The sequence below is a fragment of the Netta rufina genome, assembly GCF_964035555.1.
Source record: "Netta rufina genome assembly, chromosome: 4".
NCBI lineage: Eukaryota > Metazoa > Chordata > Aves > Anseriformes > Anatidae > Netta > Netta rufina.
Window position 1 is genome coordinate 74,066,542 of NC_140127.1, and position 13,133 is coordinate 74,079,674.

At 46.4% G+C, this 13,133-nt stretch overlaps 1 protein-coding gene across 1 annotated transcript in view; it reads left to right on the forward strand.

Annotated features, from left to right (window-relative positions):
* The window catches only part of ADRA1D (adrenoceptor alpha 1D), a gene marked incomplete at both ends in the record, with an annotated part of 39,854 nt that extends 27,393 nt beyond the window's left edge, over positions 1-12,461 (forward strand). Inside the window, one exon of the mRNA XM_084285665.1 lies at positions 11,893-12,461. Coding sequence (XP_084141791.1) covers positions 11,893-12,461 — 569 coding nt within the window. The remainder of the gene's footprint in view (positions 1-11,892) is intronic.
* Positions 12,462-13,133: the final 672 nt, after the last annotated feature.

Consider the following 13,133-nt stretch of genomic DNA (forward strand, 5'->3'; position numbering starts at 1 on the left):
CACATCAAGGCAGGGAGCACACCCCAGATCCCACAGCTATTACTTCTGAGCAGTGACTGAAGAGCAGAGGAGTCAAAAAGGCTTGTTTACCCAGTGAAAAGGCGAGAGAGAGGCAGGCAGATATCTCATGGGATGTACACAAATTGCCACGAAGATTGAATGTAAATTTCCATCCTTTCCCTTCAGAATCAGAGATTAAAAAAGAAGTAGCGATAGGGCAGAGATGGAGCAGGAAGCATGTCAGTGGAGAACGAGCCTCATCACCGTAATGAGGCTTTCTGAGACACTCATCTCTTCTCAGCAGAGATCCTGTTGCCCTGTGCAGGCATTTAAACCAGGCAGTGCAGCAAGGTTCTTGCATTCTCTCTCCCTAGATTTCTCCATAACACTCCAGGTGTCTGTAAAGGTTGAACAAAGCCACCATGATGGTGGTGGGGCTGCTGCCAGTTTTCTTCCAAGTGTCTCTGTGCTTGTCCCAGGTTCATCTCTGATGCTAGCACAACCAGGCAGCCAGTTCTTTGCATCTTGTGTCTTTTTATTTTCTATTCAGCCATGACATCCAGGTAGATGTCTCAGATAAGAAAAAAAAAAAAAAATGATGGTTTGGGTTTTCTAGGTTTGTCACCTCTTCCCACTGACAGGTTGTGACGCCGTTGTGCATGGTTATCTCCTGGAGACTGCTCTGGTCTGGGCATGGCCAGCTCTCCCCTCCCGTGATGCGAGGTGACCCAGACAGTCAATCCCATCCACGTATTGCTGTGGATCACAAGTCCTGGCATCCTACAAACCTTGTGTGGGCCGTAGGTGTGCAGAAACCCCCACTCATCACTGGGTAGCAAACACCCCTCTGGGGACAGTTCTTCCCACAAAGCACAAAGTGATATCCCTTGGCCACATCAACAGTACCCAAAGAGATTAGGGGTCAATATTAGGGGTCAAATCGTTAGCCATGCTCTTGGCACTGCCACAGCCAAACCCTCCCAAACAGGGATCTGCATGTGCATACATCCCTTGGCTCTGCTGCCCACCAGAAATCTTGGCCAAAAATTTGGCCAGGGTCCCTACTAGCAGTCAGGGTGCCCCTCAGTCACAAACGGATCCCTTACCCTGTCCCTGCTCACTTTACCTACAGAGATACAGCTTAAGTGTACAGCTGCCGAACAACCAGATAAGGGACATGCCATGAGATATGACATCAAGACAGCTGACATGAGCCGCACCATGGAGATGGGGGCAAGGGCTGAGCTGGAGGATCAGGAGGGGTGTCCTTTGCCGGTGACCGATGTAGCACTAAGCCTGAGATCTTATCTCTTCGATTTAAGGGCTTCAGAAACTGTTGGGAGTGATGAGGATGTTGTTATCTCAGCATTCCACTTGTATTTTTGGAGCCTTGTTACAGTGACCCATTGTTTTCTGGGGGGTGAAAAAAAAAAAAATCTCATTAGGGAGTGTAATGCTTTTAGAGCTTGGTATCAGCTGATAGCCAGCTTTAGGGTTGGGGGAGATACAAAGCAGCTCTCAGCTGTCTCATCTAAATAACTTCAGGCTGGAGAGAAGGAAATACAAAGTTTTTTTTAAAGTTTTGCTTCTTGTCAGAAAGGCAAGCGATGAGAAACTGCAGATTTTGCCATGCAAGCCAACCCTAGAAGGGCTGTGCCTTGCAGCTTGGTGCGGAAACAGGGCTTGTGTCGGAGGATTTTCCGCACCAGTCTTGACAAGAAACACGCAATTGCCTGGCTGGTCTTGAATAACCACTCCCAAGCCTGCACAGCCAATCCTGATTTTTGACGAAGGCTGAAAATACCAATCTCCCCCAGCCTTTCTTCCCCACCCTTTCCTCCGTGGCGTCATAGTGCGTTGCTCTCCCAAGGATGGTATTCAGCATCCTTCACAGCCCCGGGAAGGGGCACGGGCTGCGAGCAGTGCGGTGCCAGGCTCCGTGGCCGGTGACGTGCTGTCTGCTTGATTCTGATATAAACACAATGTCCTTGGGACCGGCATGGTGGAAAGGCACTGAGGAAGCTCCCACACCTCCTCTGATAGCGTGTTTGCTGAGCGCTGGCATCCCGCCACCAGTGAGTTCTCCACGAGCCTTGCCAGCAATCAGCTGAGAACAGGTTTCCACCTTTTAGGTCAATAGTCCCGTCTCTATTTGTGGCCGGGCGATGTTCGCCCACCCAAGGTGAGATCTTCTCGTTCCACAAACTAAGTTAAAATCAGGGCTCGTGAATTTTGCTCTGGGGGAGAATTTTTCCTGTGTTGGGTTGGGCCCAGTGAAAAATTGCCTTTTTCCTTTGTGCGGTTCAGATCTGGCCTCAGTGTACATAAAATGCCATGTGTTCCCAGCAGGATTCAGCCCTTCCAAAGCCTACCCCACAGCCAAATCTGATCCACATATTTACGAGCTTGTAAACAGGACGGGGCGGGTGAGTTCACATTCTTAGAAAACCAAGTGCAGAGAAAAGAACTTCTGAGTTGGAAAAACAAAGAGTAGTCTTGGGACGGACCCAGCACACACAGTGGTTTTTCCAAGACTCGGATGACTTGCTTGGGAATCATTCCCCTCCATTCCTTTTCTCCAGGATTTCCCAAGCTTGCCATTTAGTTGGAAAAAAAAATAAATAATACGCATTCTCAATATTTCTTACACTAGTGGAGGTGACAGCTTGATAGAAAAGGGACATTTCATCTTGGAGATGGGTTGAAGCCAGGCTTTTCATGGTGGCCACAGTGGATCAGCAGTTATTTGCAGAGGAAAGTTTCTGAAGATGCTTAGGGCTATTGAAAGGACTTGCACAGAGGAAGCCACTTGCAGTGCTCAGCACAAGTGCCATTACACTTGCCAGCAAATGCAAGAACGAGTGGTCTAGAACAGTGGTTCCCAAATTGTGGCCTCCAGACCTTGATGGTTCATGAAGGCTCAGTAAATGGTTCATGGAAAACAGATTATTAAGGGAGCCATGCAGTCTGCAAAAACTGATGAGGATTAACAGACTTTGGTTCCAAAAAGCTGGAGAACAACTGGTCTAAAGCCCCGTGCTATGTTCATTCACTATTTATAGATAGCAAAGCACAGAGGTCTTTGTGGCAAGGGCTGAAGAAACATTTCTTCAATCTTCTTGCAAAAGAGCTTTAATGACATTCCATGAAATATATGTGTCAAACAATTTATCAGAAGCATAAATCATAGCAGCGACTCTACTAACTTACCCCCTTTGTTGGGATGTTTGTCTTCACAATACCTCAGGTTTTCTCAAGTTCTGTCTTGTGACGAATCTTCAACAGATCCCTCCCGAATCCTTTTTGCTGTCTCTCTCCCTTGATTATGGGGGACTTTTCTTGGTATTCAGCTAAATTCTCTGCTCTCTCTACACTATGCTTTCATCTCTCTAAATTACAGCACTGATGATCATAAAGTTCTTGTTGATTTCTTCAAAATAGTGCATGAAGGGAACATTGTTTTAGTTGAAAAAGACATGCAATATTTCCTAACATTGATTAGATGTCACACTAGTGTGAGGTCTATTGGGAACCTCTTCCAGCAAAGACTAAAAAACAGATTCATTGGATTATTCCTGTTTGACTGTGGTCCATTGGGAGGAAACAGAAACCCTCAGCGGGTGCTGATGACAGTGATGTTCTGTGTGGATGGGTTGCTCCTACTTGTGTTGCTTGAAAAAGGGGTGTTGAAGTCAAATTTTTTGTCACGGAGTAAGGAACAGCAGAGAGGGGAAGGGAGGAGGGTGTTTGGTGAGGTGGTGGTGACCTCCTGTGCTCATAAACAAGCTGCCATGAGGCTACAAAGCACAGAATTATTAGTATCATGTTTGGTATCATTACTGGTATCATTACTGGTATCATGTTTGTGTCACTGGTGAGCCCACACAGGACTCCCATGGCAAGACCTTCATGCTGAGGACACCCGTCCTTTGCACAAAGGAGCCACGGAAATGCTCCTCGCTGAACGACACGCCGATTTTTGACTTCCCCAGAGGGAACCTAGCAACATCAAGCAGCCGTTCTGTTCATTCAGATTCCGAGCCAGATGGAAATTTTCTTTTCAGAGTCGGCTCCAAGCTTGTTTCCTCTCTTTAGCCATGCGGGCAAGAATCTCACTGCGGTCTCTGTTGTGCTCACTGTAACATCAGCAAGCAAATTCCAGTTGTCTTCCTGCTCAGACAGAAAGGCAAGAGCTCTTGACATGCAGCTCGGTTACCCTGACTTTTTCCTTCTCTCTGGAGACCTATTATTGCTATTTTTCCTCATTTGTATCAGGCAAATAAGAACCTTCCTGATATCTCCCTTTGGATTTGCCAAATTGGCCAGTCTTCCAGACGTGGGTTTGTTGCTTTTTTTATTGTTATTATTTTCCTAATTTTATTTATGTCCTTTTGCTGAGTCTCATGATTTTAAGGTTTGTTTTAAAGTCCCCTTTGGGGTTGGAGCCAGGCTATTATCTGTGAATTGTTAAGGAACAGGCAGTTGGATATACATCTATCTTTCCCAGGCGTAAGACATAGTGCAAAAATACTACCTTTAAGGGAGTCTGTACGAGGTGCCAGATGAAAAAAAAAAAAAAAAAAAAACTTTGTCTTCTTATTCTTGTGACTCATTTTTAAAGCCCATCCTCCTACTGACTCTGTTGAGTTGAGCATTATCTGTGGCCCTGATTCTGCTGCCCAGCCTCTCTCCTTCTCAGCAAATGGACCAAGCAGTCCATCTTGACACTGAATTTTAGACACATTTTAGACACTGAATTGTCCATGTTTTCCACCATGTTGTGAGCAAAGCCCTTGTGATGACAGGTTCATCAGGTGGCCTGGGATTAATGGTCAGCAGCAGTCTTAAGGCTTCATTGCAGGCATGAGGGAGCTAATTGCCTTCATTAATGTGTAAGGCAAGTATTCAGTCCTGCTCTTCATTTCCTTCCAAAATTTTCACCTAAGTAATTTCCAAAGATTTGTTATATGGAGAAGTGAGCTTGGTTTGCAGTATTCAAGGCCAGTTCTTGTTTCAAAGTATCTCTCCCTTTGCTCTACCCAGCCCTGCCTGATTCAGAGCTCATACTGAATATCAGAAAGCAGGGAAAAACTCCCAGTCCTCATCCTGCTGACAGATATGGTTTAAAATGATGGTTTTATGATCATGCCACAGGGCTGCAGATTTGGAAATCATGGGAATCCATTCTTGGCTCTTCTACAGACCCAGGGCTCTGTATGTCAACTACTGTTCAGTGGCAGGCTACAGTCCCTAACAGTAAATGAATTATCCTTTCGTTATTATGAGCAAGACATTCTTCTTTATAGATCCCTAATAAAAGATGGAAGGCAGGATATTCAGTTCAGGGTAACAAAGCTTTGTGCATTATGTTTGCCCAATGGTTCCCAGCAAATCACTACAACTTTCTCAGGAACAAAGCTAAGTACCAGGAGTCAGACACTGCTAAAAAAAGTTAACAAATCCCAAACAATGATCCCCCAGAGCATGGGCTGCAGCATAGACTAGAGCAGACTGTGTACTTTACAGTCCCTGGCACAAAGTCTCTCTTGGCCCCGTGCAATGCCCCAGTGGTCCTACAAAAAAATTACTCTCTTGCAGGAGTTGTGAGTCTCCGGTAGAGTGGATCTTCAGTCTTGAATAGATTCTTTACATTGCATGCCCTGTGATGTGGCATGAAGGCATATGGATGTAATTAAGGGTGCAGAACCTGCTGGGGCAATGCTGTGGGACTGCATAGTCAAGTCCTGGTGGCCTTTTGAGAGCAGTCCCTGGAGTGAATTTGCTCCCTGGACACAATTTATCCAGAGAGATCTAGCTGGAACATGCTGAACAAATTAGCATTTTGCACAATCTAAGACTTGAAAGCCCTTGTTAGGTTTCTGTGAGGTAGCAGTGTCAATGTACCTGTGTGACTCTCTGTGCCACCCTTCACCACCATGGGAGGTTTGCTGATGAAGCAGTCCCTATCCTGCACATGAGGGATGCATGAAAACATTTCAAGACTCCTCCTAAAGCAGGAGGAGGCCACCGGATCCCAATGGCATTAAGGGTGAAATTCATCTACAGTAATGTTATTTGCCCATAACATGGTGTCTCCTCAAGAATGAGACATCTGGGTCCAGACAGCAGAGACTGAGTGTGATTCACCTGGCCAGTAGGGATTTATGCTTCAGGATGAGGTGGATTGCTCCATCCTTTCCATTGGCAGTACTGACTAAGTCACTGAGTGTAAGAACAGCCCAGGGACCTGCTTAGGTAACTACTTAGTAATTAATGTTTGGGGATTAGAGAAATAGACCAGTAAATATCAGAACAGGGCTCTGCCACATTATGATTCTCTTGCTGATGGGCAAACTGCAGTCAGTCCTCGAATTTGAGATGCTATTGAAAACACCAATGTTTTCCAGATCCCTCATCCCCTACAAAGCTGGCATCTTCTGTCTTTGCAACTTTCTGGCTGCCCTTAGCCCTAACAACATTCTTCCCTGGGCCCCAGCACATTGACCCTGGGTACCAGATACATTCACCCTACCATGGGTTTTGGCATTGCTGGAGCTCTCCAAGAGGAACCAACCATTATCATGGGAAAAAATAATGCAGCAATGGGCAGGGAAGGGGTGGCTTCTCCATACTTTTCTTTCCAGCAGGGTCAGGGTGCAAAAGTTCGAATGATCAGGCATGCCTACATGCAAAGATGCACACAAGCAGCTTTAGAGGGTTTTCGTTGGCGTGACAGAAGCTGGGGCTTATCTGCAGCTTGTTTATGGGGTCGGGCCACAGCTGGAAGGCTCACAGGCCTGAGGAATTCCACCCGATATCCCAACGCCATCGTCCTCCAGGGAAAATGCCGGAGTCACTGCGAACACGCTGTCCTCCTCCCAACGCCAAGCAGCTCTTGGATCCGTCCTAGGAGGGCAGTGAACTCCCCCACCACTCCAAGACATGCCACCAGCTGCAGGGAGGCGTTAACCCTCTAGAGACCCTGATATGCCTATGGATGCCCAAAGGAAGTTGTCAATTGTGGATGGAGGAGAAGGTCACGAAAGTCTGGCCAGATGTTGAGACTCCCAGTCCCACACGTAGGCAGAAATCCTTGCTAATTTCCAGCCCTTTCTCCCATCACTTGGCAGCCACATCAGGAATAGCATCCTTCATGGAGGTCCCACAAGGAGATGGCGAGGTGGGGTGCAAGCTGGGTAACGGGTGGAAAGTGGCAGCTCATGATTACTTTGGATGAAATGTAATTAATTTACTTTGCGAGAGACAGAAAGAAAATAAGGAAGAGACTATGACAGTTTCTGTGGCCAGGAGCTTCAGCAACCTCGCTACTTCCCACCCTGTTTTTTTCTATACCAGCTGCAATTCTCTTGCCTTGCTGCTCTGACACATCCTGAGGGAGTTTCAGTTCCCTCCTGAACTTTGAGGCCACATTCAGGAGAAGCTCAGCTGTCCCAGGGGCCTAATGTTATGTATGAATTTCTGGAACTTCCTAACTCATGAATAGTTGGGTTGGCACCGTGGTAGATTTTTTTTTTTCTTTACCATCAGTTTGTCCAATCATTTTTGAATGCTTTTAGCATCCATGTGCTCCTGTTGAGGAACACGCTCTGAGATGAACCACCCCCTTATCTTCATTTTCATCCTACCACCCACTAGCCTTCATCCTCCTTGGTGCCCCTTGTAGTGCAAAAGGTAGTGAATAATTGTTCTCTATTAACACGTGCAGGGTCTAACTCTCCATGAGCTATTTGTATCCAGAGCCATTCCTCATACAAAGTTCACACCAAGCAACAGCAAGGTGGTTTCTCAGTCTAAGTGATCCTGCTGGTCCTTGAATTTCCATTCATGATGTCAGAGCACTGGGGCATCACTTTGGCTCTTTGTCTCACCCACCTGCTCTCATGTTTGCAGCATTTTTGTGCCCTGGACTATTCAGGACATGCTGTAAAAGCAGGGACCTTTTAAAACAAAGATGCTCCTGCCAACTGCGGCAGAAAGCAAGCCTGCTCACAGATTCTGGCTGCATACTGGGAGCCAGGGCCAGAATTTAGATTGGACTGGATCCACTTTCACTTGTGCATTTGTCTTTTTTTCTTGTTTTGCTTTATTTTTTTGTGTGCTGAACACTGGGACCAGCAACTCTCCAAACAATCCAGTGATATCACCTTCGGCTGAGTCATGGAGAGGGCAGGGTGGAGAAGTGCAGACAGGGAAAGATCACGAGATTGTGCTAGCTTAAACAGCCTAAAAAAAATAATAATAATAACAAAAAAAAAAAAAAAGCTAAGTGTTTGGATGTGTGGAGGGGAGATTGCACCCACATGCATGTTACAGCTTTGGGGACTTTAGCCCCTGGGTTCAGAGGTTTGTAGTTAGATTTTTTTTTCCCAGATTTGAGCAGGGTGACAAGAAAAAAATGTGTAGGTATATACATGGCATACAGGCACACATCCATGGTAAGAAAACCAAACAAATTGATTTTTTGCCTTCAGAGCGCATATTTTATTGGTTCAACTTTTGCACCACCAAAGAAAAATAAAAAAAAAAATTGATCTTCTGATCACATTTAGACTGTGACTCTGGTCACTTTACATGATGGGGACAAGCTTTCCCTGAGAACTCACCTGCAGCTTTCTTAATTTTTTAATCCTGCTGAAGATAATTATCAAGGGTTCCAGCAGGACCTGCAGTCCTTGTTTAGATCTCCAACATGAGTATGAAGGCTCAGCAAGATTTGAAATGACCTTTTAGAAAATTCCCTATGGACTAAAACTCAAAAGGAATTTTCAACCCCCCAGCAGTAATGTTATAAAAAATGTATATATTAGGAGAATGAAAAGTTCTCAGCAGGATGTCCAGAGCCTTTCTTGACCAGGCAGTGGCAAATAAGAAAGATGAGCCTCTGCCTGGGAGCATCCTAGACCAAGATACAACTGGGATTTAAAAAAACATGACATGGCACAAATTCTACAACATTTGGGCTCCATGCTCTGCCTTTGATAATGCCCTGTTCTGTCTTTGATATTTTTTGGGCCACATCATCAAAATGTGCTCATACACTGACTGATCAGGCTAAAGTGCTGATGTATCACTTCCCATTTCTATACTTGAATTTTTATTCCCATTTTCTGTTTCTGAACCTTGGAAGTATCCGTTTCCTGAGCTCTTCAGGTGCCCATTACTCTGTGCTTTCTTCCAGGCATCCCAACATCATCCATGCTCCTACAGAATCACCACTACATAGCCCAGTTCATAAACCCTCTATCAAAATGTCGTTGTGTGCATGAAAGTGAGGGCTAATTCCTTTCATACTTTATTCATTCACTACATAAGAGCCACAAACTCTCCCCTAAGATCTGCTTCCCATTACCTACCAAGGCAGTCAGATGTTCCAGCATGTACAAAGTCACCAGCCAGAGACCCATTCTGGGGACTTACTGCCCACTTTTTTCATCCCAGTGTGATTGAATGAGGAAGCTATGGATGCACTCCATACACGTCCCTTCCAAGGGGCATGCTTATTTGCATGGTAATGAGGATGGCAATGAGTCCTTTGTCTTCAGATGCACACGAGGTTCTAGAGGGTGAAAAGTAGCCAAAGTTGAAATTCAAGGAAGTCGTAGCTGTGCTTTTTTCCCAGTTTGTCTTTTTTATCTGGATGCTAAAACAAAGAATGTTGTACGGAAACTGCATTGTGCAATGAAGCACTAAACACTAGATATAAATTATTATTTTAACAGCCAACAGGCTAAGCAAGCACCAATCTCTTAAGTAGCCTGGCTCAAGCAGTAATCACTAGCTTCATTTCTAAAGAGTTTCTTCTTTTATTTGCTTTGTTACCATAGCTTTTTTTTTTTTTTTCCTCTCTCTCAAGTTAAAATAAAAGCTACATAAAGCCACAGCTCCTCTAGGAACTGAGTACTGCAAACAGGGTCCCCAACAGCACCATACAAGAGATGATGGTAATGAACCCCATTCTACATTGGGTAAACTGAGGCACGGAACCTCTCCCCTAACAAAGGTATGAGTGGGAATCCATGCTTGATGGGCTCCTTCACCTATCTTGGCCCCATATGCTCACACTGAGGACAACACAAGGTCTGCCTGAAGAGCTGAGAGCCAGGGAGCCCCTTGCAGGTAGCACATGGCCTCAGAGTCTGGTTTGCACCAGGATGGAGCATGGAGGAGCCCAGGCAGGAAAACACACACAGGTGTTATTGCTGAGAGCTGAGACTGAGGAGAGGAATTGGTGCCGGTCTTATAAACCCACCACTAGCCCTAGGAACCCACCACTGGTTCAAGGAACCCACTGCTGGTCCTAGGAACCCACTGATGATCCACATTGCATCAGGATGGTGTGTGGAGGTCCTGGGGGTGGGCTGCAGGATGCACAAGGAAAACAAAAGACTTAAAACCTTGGCTGGATGGAGAACGGAGACATTAACGAAATGGAGATTGCCCCCAGCACCCCTGGGGTCTTTACTCCTGGTTAACCAAACACTCAGGGCAGTGTTTCTGCTGTGGTTAGAATTCAACGTGGTGATTCAAGCAGCCTAGTGCCAACCTATAAATCTCAGCCCTGTCCCAGAAGGAATAAATCCCTTTAAGCAAACACAACCACAGCAGGGACACTACAACCCCGGCACTACTTCTCTGTTCAAAACCATGGGCTCCAATACCAGGGGCTGCTCATTACTCCGCAAACGCCATCCATCTCCGTGCTGGCCCCAGGTCTTTTCATCACAGAGACATCAGCCCTGCTGGCTGTCCTTATTCACTGCCTCCTGCAGCACATATTGACACCAGCATGTGCTCCAGCCCTTTGACTTGAGTTGGCCTTCGGCAGATATTTAAGCCACACGTCTGCGTATGTGTTTTCCCTGCCTAAGCATCAGAAAATGCTGAGATCTGTCCGTGATGGGGTAGCCCACGTACCTGACACACTGAGTCTGGCTGCAGACTCCGGGCTGATTAGGAATGGGTGTAGGAAAGCTTTGCTGAAATCAGAGCTTTGGGTTTCCTGGATGATGGTTTTTCTCAAAAAATAATAAAATTTAAAAAAATAAAAGTAAAAAAAAAAAAAAAAGTAAAAATAAAAAAGGGAAAAAAAAAAAAAAAACACTGGGGAGCTTTGATGCAGTCTGTGGAAGTTCAGAGCCTCAGTCCTGAATTTCTGGCTCCTGGCACCTGTTTTACTGTTTTGACACCAGGCTTTTGAGCATGGGGAAAATAATAATAATATCCAGAGCTAATGTTATTTACTAAAATACAAATTAACGCTCAGTCACATGGTGGCATGATTTGTCATCCAGAGCTAAAATTAAGAGAAATTAAGGCTGAGTCAGAAAGTTATTTCAGATCTGAGTAAGGAATACTAAGTGATGGGGCCATGTGGGAGCAACACTGACATCTTCTGGCTGCAAAACAACTCCCCAGCTTTTACATCAAGAGCCAGCGGGATCCTCCAGCACAGAAGTAGAAATCAGGGTTTGGGTGGACAAAAGAGCTTTTCCAAGTAGCAGGAACTAGTATAATTAACATTCATAACATAGTTTACTTCCATAATGTAATTAGCAGACTGTATCCAAGCTCTATGGGCTTGACCTGACGGCTCACAGCTGTGCTGGGTCCATTGCTCTGACCCCTTTTGCAATGGGGGTTAGAAGGCTCCTGCCATGGATATGGTGTTATCTATCTTTTTGCTCCATGCCCTCCAGTCCTGCAGATCTTCACTCTGGTCATAACAGCATTGCAAGCCAAGGACCTAATAAAATCATGCCTTCAGCCTTCTCTGCAAAGCTTGCCTTTCAGACAGGGCTCTCCACCACCTGTGCTACCCTGTGCTGCCACGTCCTCCCCCTTCTAACCTTATTTCTTTTAATCTCTTCCTAGGTTCTTTCTTCCCATCTCTGAAGCCCTCGGAAATGGTCTTCAAGGTCATCTTCTGGCTGGGATACTTCAACAGCTGCGTGAACCCCATCATCTACCCCTGCTCCAGCAAGGAGTTCAAGCGAGCCTTCATCAGGCTGCTCAAGTGCCAATGCCACCGGCGAAGACGTCCCATCTGGCGCGTCTACGACCACCACTGGCGAGGGGCCTCCATGAACAGCTCCGTGCGAGGCTCCGAGACGGACCTGAGGCCCAGGATCAGCACCCTGCACAGCTCGTTCCTATTTAACTCCTCCTTGCAGGAGAGGGCCGGTAAGAGGCGAACGCTCAGCTTCAAGGGCTGGAAAATGCTCACTCCGTTCCAGAAGCCAGCGTCCACCCAGCTGAAGGAAAAGATGAACAGTCTTTCTAACAAAATCCGGGGCGGCTCCAACAAAGGGGGGGTGACAGCCTCTTACAAAACCGAGGTGGAGTCTGTCTCTATTGGGATCCCTCATGACTTTACGGAAACCATTGACTATCAAACCTATGACTTAACAGACTGCTGTGGGCTGAGAGAGACAGATATCTGAAGGCACCGGGACACCTCTCGATGGTTTCTTTAGCTGTATCTAGCAGAAACGTGAAGGGATGCCACCTGTGGGTCTGTCAGGCAGACTGGAAGCAGCAATCAGGTATAAAATGCAGTTGCCCAAAGGTTGTACAAGCTTCCCCCACGGGGAGGTCAGCCCCTTCTATGGGGTTATGGGTTCCTCAAATACGAGCCAATGGCACATCCCATTTTAACGAGCTGTGGCAAGAGGGGAAAGTGTGGGGTGGATCTGGCCTTAGGAAAAGAGCTGTTTCCTTCCATGGGATGGTTCTCTTTGACTTTGGAAGAAGCTGTGCAATTAAGGGAAACCAGAACATCTCCTTTGCCTTAAAAACACCACCACAAAAGCTACTGGAAGGATTGAACCCCAACAGGTGCCAACTCTGCCTTAGCACACGTGATAACATTTCCATCCAGAGGCAGCATCCCGAGCGGATGCTGTGAGCAGTAGCTGGCAGCTGACCCTTTAGACAGTGGGCTGGGGGCTTGTAGGGCTACAGGGCTGGACAGAACCTGTAGCCCAAGCCTTTTCTTTCGAGGGTGAGCAGACTGCGGTATTCCCGAGCAGAGCTGGGGGATCCCGGCTCTCAGCCATCGTGTTTGCGGTGCCCACAGCTTTGCCACTTCCTCGCAGCCTGGTTTTAGCCCAGAG